At 34.7% G+C, this 8,096-nt stretch overlaps 1 protein-coding gene across 1 annotated transcript in view; it reads left to right on the top strand.

The window, feature by feature from the left end:
• Positions 1–340: 340 nt before the first annotated feature.
• The window catches only part of CPED1 (cadherin like and PC-esterase domain containing 1), a gene marked incomplete at its 5' end in the record, with an annotated part of 151,162 nt that continues 143,406 nt past the window's right edge, over positions 341–8,096 (top strand). Inside the window, 4 exons of the mRNA XM_019623700.1 lie at positions 341–508; positions 1,391–1,495; positions 3,039–3,208; positions 7,618–7,688. Coding sequence (XP_019479245.1) covers positions 341–508; positions 1,391–1,495; positions 3,039–3,208; positions 7,618–7,688 — 514 coding nt within the window. The remainder of the gene's footprint in view (positions 509–1,390; positions 1,496–3,038; positions 3,209–7,617; positions 7,689–8,096) is intronic.

Genomic DNA, 8,096 nt, shown 5'->3' on the forward strand with positions numbered 1-8,096 from the left:
TATTCATTATTTTACACACATCTAATAGTTTATATCAGATCTTGAAAATGTATTGTTCAGAAATGTTATACATTATCTTCCATAGACACAAATTCTTCAACAATAGTTCCAAGCCAAACTAATGTGACTTTAATCCATTAGTTAATTTTCTTAGAAAGAATTGTATATTCAGAAGAATATTACTTACATTTTATGAAACTGTTGACCTCCAAAAAGACCACTAGATGTCAGTTCTGATCTACAATCCAACAGAATATGAATCATGTCTTAGAAGTGATCCTACCGCATTATTAAAAGCAAGTCAATGAAAAGTATTTGCTGGGCCTTTCCTTCTTCATAGGTGCATGAGCATTTAAATTTTCAAGATGATGATAATATGGATTTTGAGGACCAAAACACAGAAGAATTCCTTTTAAAAGACACTTTCAATTTTCTCCTTTCTAATGAATCTTCACCTTCCATATTTTCTGAGATATTTCAGAGACTTTACAGATCAGGTGTATTTAAGGTAAGTGCATATTTTTGTCCTGACAAACATTATTTTTCAAGTCATTTTTTATAAGGTGCCATTTTCTTTATTGTGCAGTTAAGCAACTTGATAATTCATTTGCAAGTAATTTGTATAGGTTATAGTATACCTGAGGACCAATATTATTTTTGTGTCAACTAAGTATCTGAGTGACTGATTCTGATGAAATTATGGGTTGTAAATGAAGTAAAGCAGTTCCTAATTCCTAAGGAATGTTTGTGAATATTATGAATAATATGTATTGTATGTTATGGGATATTTAAAATGGAACATTAGAACGTTTAGGAGACAGTCTAGAATAGCAGAGGCTGTTTCAGATGGAGATCAAGGGGCTTGAGTTATAATACTAATTTTTTTAAGCATTCACATCTGGTTAACATCTTTGCTTAGACGCTTATGATTAGGGTGTAATGCTTCAGAGTAGCTTTCGTTAATTTTTATGGTATGGTAATATGAGTTTTCTTGGTGCCTCAAAAAGTCTGTACAGATTACTCAGTATTGTTCTCTCTAGATCTGCTCGGATCTCTAGCACCTGAAGACTAAAGGAGACTCTTCTGCACTCCCAAACTGTCACACACCTTCCTCCCTTCATGGGCTCATCTCCCCAACCTCACCAGCAAGCCCTATTGAGCGATTTCATTAAGGCCCTTTTTGTCAAATAGGAAGTTCTCTTACAAGTATCTTCACACACCGTTGTTAACAAGTTGAAGTTACCATGTGTTATTTAGCATGAATTGGCTCAGCCATTTATTTATAGAGTTCAGAATTTGATTGGTTTATGAAGTGGGCAGCAACTGGGCTAAATGTGGTTTGATTTTGTAGCAATTGCTTACGAGTTGGTGTTTTTCCTCCCTCTTACAGGGTGAAAACTATCAAAAGGAACTAAATCAATGCCTGTCTTTAGAGGACATTAACTCAATTATGACTTTCATTAAGGAACTTAGGAGTTTGGGACAATTCCAACTGGTAAAACAAAAATGTATTTGATTCCTCTTGATTACTTTACTGAGATTATAGTAGGTCAGCCATAAACTACGTGATTTTGACTTCAACCTAGAGGAATATATTTTTTTAAGAAGCAGAAATCTTCATAAGCTCCCTTCCTGTTTTCAGAGATCTAAATATTAAGATGAACAGAATCCATATTCTTTAATAGTTTGTAAATAATCTGTGACTTACTAAAGGCAGAAGAATATAGGGTTAGTATAACTGTCAGGATTTAACAGTTTTTAAGGGGAAAATGTCCAAATTGTTCTAAAGAAGTTTTGCCTTTTGCTTTGGGATATTTACAAGTAACCAAAATTTCTTCCTGCTTATTATACAATTTTTGTTTGTGTAAAATCAAATATTATTGAATACAATAACAATATTTTGGAAAATTACCTAAATCTTAATTTGTTGTAACTCTATAGTAAAGTAAGAAAATGTAAAGAAAGAAAATATAAATAATTATAACTTAATGGTTCCAGCCTAAAAAAATAAATGACATTTATTTTCTCTTCTATGTATTTTCTTGGGTTCATTAATTTATTGGCCAATATCAAAGAACAATTTATGCATTTATGTGCATTCTCAGTACTTGCTTTGTTTCTAGTTCTGCCACTTATAGAGACCATAATGAATTTGTATTTCCCCCTTAAATATGCCTATACAAAATGTCTCCTTGAAATAGCATTTTAAAACCCCACTGATAATTTATTATTGTGATTGCATCAACCATTTATTTTTTACTTAAAAAAATCTATATATGCATATGCTCACTTTATGAGTTATAACTAATTTACTGAGTTAATTAATGACTGACACTTATTTTTACAATGTAGCCCCATATTTTGGAGGGCTCAAAGTAAACTTATTGCAGCAAAGATAATTTAATGCATGGATTATCATTTTAATTAATTGAAATATAGTAAGTATTACATTCATGACAGTTTGGCTCAATACTGCACAAAGATAATCATAGAGGGCTGGCCTCATTCTTCAGGAATTCATAATTTAAGATATTGTGAAGGTCAGGAACATCACTTGGCACAATCCGAGGAAGAACTGAAGAATTACTGTGCAGAGAAAGAGCATACCCCTATTTCCTGACTCTCAGAGTCAAAAGAGAATAACCATAGACACTTTTTAGTAGGATTAATATCACTCACCTTGATATAATTTACTTGTAACCCAAGAGGATTTCTCCTCATTCTTCCTGCTGCCTGACTCACTCTGCTACTCAGCAGTTTGCAGGAATCCATGGAAAGGAGAAATCCACTTATTCAATGAAAAGAGAACAAAAACTCACCCCATTTGGAAATGCGATCATCAACAAAATTAGTTCCTTATTAAAAATGGCATTGACCTTGTCATTTGCACATAAAATTAAATTATGGTACTGAAAATGCATTTTTAATAAACACTTGATTTTTTAAATACCTGAATAAATATAAATCCTTTCCTAGTAACACATTTTAATTTATTGTCTATCCTGATTCTGATATTCTTTTTGAATATTCCTTCTCAGCTCTTCCCATCAATTACTCTTGGGACTCAATCTTGGATGCGTGAATTTTATGATATGGCAAATCCTATGGGAAAACCTGGTTCAGTTCCGACCCAATACTGGTCTCTTTTAAAAGTGTTTGAGCAATTTCAGCTCCTGAATAAAAAGGCACAGCTATATCCACTGGAATGGTAAGATAGCCACAAATTTGAATTGTGCAATCCAAAAAACTCTCTAGTCTAAAGATTGATTTCAAAAGACTTTGCCTACATTAAAGAAAGCAACAAAAACAAGTGTGTCCAAAAATTCATGCTCTGGAAAATGAGCTTCTTTAAAACACTGAAACCATAATGATTCTAGTGGTCTTCAAACACTGTAACAAAAATATATCCAACAGTTTTTCAAACCAACAGGACTTGACTCTGCTCGAAAGTAATGTTTAAAACTCAAAGTTTCAATCTAGTTTTATTCTATGATATATATCTATATTTATATCTTTGTCTATATCGATATCCTTGAATTATGGTAGCGTCAGACAGAAGGAATTAGGTGAGATTTGTTTTATGAACCATCAGTCAGAATGGAGCCCAAGACGGTATAAGTAACTATTTAGAGTTTTTGAGGCATGACTTTTACTCTGGGCAGAACCTAGCTGAATATGTCTGTCTCTGCCATAAGATTAGAACTAAAAAAAAAAAAATAAGATAGACTCTCAGAGGGAAACATGTGGCTGGGAGAAAAATTTCTTGGCCTCCCGTGTCCACTTCCATTCTAATGAGGTAGTGATGAGGGAATGAAAGGGAGGATAGGCCAGGTAAACATATTAACACCTCCTGTAGATGGTGAAAAGGGCAGGGCCCAAGGCTTTAACTAAGCCTGCTGTTTTTATATGATGGAGTTAAGGGATTATTTGACTTTTCTATTGCCAGGGAAACAGAGGTAAACCTAAACCACCCAGGGAGATGAGAGACTAAATGGCGGTGCGTAATCATTTCTCTCACGCACTCCCTCTCGGGAATGGCTTCTGTTCTACGGCTTGTACTTCATTTCCTTCTGCCTCAGGAGATAATGAAGGCAGTTCTGTAGGAAACTTTTTTTCCCCCTATAATTTGAAAATACAAATAATCATATATTTGAAGAATTCTTACGACATCTTCCAAGGATAAGAACTCACTTTCACGGCCACAATTTTATGAAGTTGGCCTTATTCCCTCAGGACGCGGAAGTAGTAGGCCTGACAGAAGGTTTTGTTGGTTTGAAAATTAGGCTTTAAATAATATAGCTCAATGCCCCTTTGTTTGTTCCTTGCACTCCCTGAAATAATCCAGAACTGTTTCATTTGCCGTTATCCCTGGAGAAAGAGCAGACTTGATTTACCAAGGAGCCTATTTAAGGACTGTTTCTAACTTTAAGGTCCCTTGAGATATGCAAGCTTTAGAAAGCTAGTATTTTTGTTTTTATTTTTCATTTTTTGCAAGCTCCACATATGTTGTAAACTTAACCAATTGAGTTACCTTAAATTCAGAATATTGAATTTAACCCTAGCTCTAACTGATTCCCTTCCAATAAGGGACTTTACTTAATTGTCTGTGTGCATCGGAGTTAGAAGAGGTCAGGACTTTTTTGAATCCGATGGACTTGGATTCAAAAATCCCAACTTTAGAGTGTCTTAATTATGACAGACAAAATTTTGACCCCTCTGAGACTCAGTTTCCACATCTGTAAAATATGGATTATACCACCTACCAAGGATTATTTCAGGGGTACCTACGATAATACCCATGTACTGCATGGTGTCTGGTATGCTGTGCAGGTAGGTAGTAAATATTAGTATACCTGCCTTGTCATGTGTCTATACCAGGAGTGGGCAAACTGCAGCTCGCGAGCCACATGCGGCTCTTTGGGGTACATTCTGTCTCAAAAGTTTGCCGACCCCTGGAAGAGCCAATCCTTTCCTTTCCCTCACGACGATTTAAAAATTATTCGAGACCCATAAATATATTTTTACATAATCACTATTATGTGAATAATATCCTGTAAAAGTTTTATAAATGAAACTATGATAGTTTTATTTCCATTTTTAATTTTACTTCAGAGCCACATGTACTTACCCAGAATTGCATGTGGCTTGCGAGCCGCAGTTTGCCGACCCCTGGCAACTCTTCCATCTCAAAAGTTTGCCAACCCCTGGTCTATACCATCAAAAGTCACTTTAACATCAACAACAGGGAAGAAATTTCCTTCCTTTATTAGAAAAAGCAAAAAAATTTGAAAGGATTTACGAAGGTAAACCCGAGACAAGTAAACTTTTGATCTTTATCAGGGAGCAATTAGGTAAATTGAGCTTAGAGCATTTAAAGAAAGAATACTCAATTCTAATTATTTTCAAATTTACCTGTGAGCATGTGGGTATTGAATGATCATCCATGTGGTATTACAAGGAGGATGCATATCATACACATTTTCCAGGTGAGAAAACTGAAGTGCTGAGAGGATGAATCATTTACTCAAGACACACTGATTAGAAATAGAGGTGAGCTTCTGCCCATGGTTCAGGGCTTTATTTCAGCATATCATGGAGACAGGGAGGTCAGGTGTCATCATTCATCACTGTTCTTCACAGCAGTCACCTCCAGTTTGTTTGTTTTTTCCTACAGAAAAAGCTAGTTTTACATATCCATACTACTTGTGAGGCTTAATGACTTCATCCTTCCTTTTAAAAAAAGATTATCTGTCTATAGCAACACAGTGAAGAGAGATAAAGTCTGAAAAGTAATAGTTAGAGAAGGCATATGTTACGTCTATGCCCCAAGGCTCAGAATCCAGAGGTCCCAACAGAATTAGTGTAAATCAGAACAGAATGAAAATCTTAACATCAACGTCTGTGCACTCTTTGCTAATTTTCACTTCACTGGAAACAAAGTTGCAAGTGGGCTTTGCTTTCCATAAAACCCCACATTTTCAAAACATAATTTATTTATAAAATTAAACAAGAAATTACTGTAGGATGCCTTAACATAAAAAGCGTCTTATCCAATTATGATAGTAACATTTCCAAAATTCAGTTTATGTGCATTTCAGAATTGTATCTTTTATGAGCTTCACTTAGAGTTTTTGCTTCTTATGAATTCAAAGATTTTTTTTTTAAATATGGCTTGGCACCCAGTGAACTTCAGTTAAACATATATCACCCCATGTATCTTCGTTCCTTGGGAGGAGGGAAATATAGTTGACCCTTGAACAACAGTGGTTTGAACTGTGTGGGTCCACTTACAGTGGACTTTTTAAAATAAATACACTCAGCTCTTAGTATTCTTGGGTTTCCTACTTGCAGATTCAATTTACCATGGATTGAGACCAGTATTTTCACATTCACAAAAGCAGATTCCTAACTGCAGATTTCCAACTGCAGATTGAAAATGCTGGTTTTGATCCATGGTTTGTTGAATCCTCGGATGTGAAAGGCTGACTGTAGTTAAGTTTTGGGGAAGTTAAAAGTTATATATGGATTTTCAACTGCACAGGAGTCTGCTCCCCTAACCCATACATTGTTCAAGGGTCAACTGTATATTAAAGAAAGTCCTGGAAATCATTATTTTTTACCCCTAATTATTTCTTTTGTGTGTGTATGTGTGTGTGTGTGTGTGTGTGTGTGTACGACAAAAATAAAACTGCAATAAAATTGTCACACCTCCCAACATTAGCAATATTTTTAATTCCTTGATTTTTCTTAATTTCTTACCTGATGTTTATATTTTCAAAGAATTGCATATGGCTTATTCATCTCTTCTCTACCACAGTGCCCAGCACGTATCTGGGACAATAAATATTTATAAAATGTAATGAAGCACAGAACATTAGATTAAATTCTTATATCATCCCTGTGAAGTTAGGCCAGTATTTTTATCTCTATTTTGCTGTAGTAGAAGTGGAGATTCACAACACAGTGCAGGAAAGTCAAGTCACATCCTGCCCAGTGTTCTCTATTATCGGGACCAGCAATTTTTCTGTCTGCAATTTAGATAATTTTGGTACCAGATTTGAGGATTTATAGGGCAAACTTGCCAAGCATTTAGTTATACAAGAGAAAAATGAGGGAAACACACCAAGCTATAACTAACCCCTACCATTTCACTACAGTTAATCAGAATTTAAGGATAGAAGTCTTGGCAAGCTTTTCTGCGTGGTACACTTATATTTCTTAGATTATACGTATGTTCTTCTCAGTCGGTGCCTCAGAATTTCCAAGGCTTCTTGCTTTAAGACTGTGTTACTTTAGCCAAACAGATTCCAATTAGAATGTGTGTTCCCAAAGCACTTCTGTTGGACCCAGGCTATCAGAATTGCTTACTTTTGGACGGAGAGTGGCTTTGGCCCTGGTTTTCTTCAAATGTGCTGCTGCTGATTGGAGATGATGAGATTTCCACCCACCTCACTTGAGGCAAGATTGCCAGTTTTGAGGAATGAAATCCAGAAAGTGTTTCTTTGTGTTCATCAAAACAACTGTGCCCACACATAAAAAAAGATAGTGTGTTAGATGTAATTTCCATGAATTTTGTTTATTGCATTGATCCAAAGTTGTTTGGCATTGCGTTTGCAGGAATTCTTTCACAGAGGATGAGAACATTGAAAAACCACAAGTACCATTTGATGCAACTGAACATAAAAAAGGTAAAAGGATAGTCACACTTAATTCAACATGAAAATTAGTACTGCATGGGCAAAAACCATATAAAAATTGTTTAGCTTCATTAGCAATCAAAAAGGAAAATCAATCAGGGAAATGCTATGTCCTTCAAATTTGGAAAGCTTTTTCTTCTTAAAAATAATAAATTTGGGGAGAGTGTAGAGAAATAAGTATTGTCTTGCTGCTGGTAGATGTATAAATTAGAACAACCTTTCTTAAAGGGCCATTTACCAACATATAATGTAAGAAAAACTTTAAAGTTACCCTTATATACCAGAAAATTCACTTCTATAGTCATTGTAAGGAAATAATTAAAAATGTATACAAATTATGTAATTTGTTAATAAATGTAAATTTATTATATAAATTATTAATAAATAAAAAAATAGAAA

Source organism: Hipposideros armiger, unplaced genomic scaffold (assembly GCF_001890085.2).
Source record: "Hipposideros armiger isolate ML-2016 unplaced genomic scaffold, ASM189008v1 scaffold_559, whole genome shotgun sequence".
Lineage (NCBI taxonomy): Eukaryota > Metazoa > Chordata > Mammalia > Chiroptera > Hipposideridae > Hipposideros > Hipposideros armiger.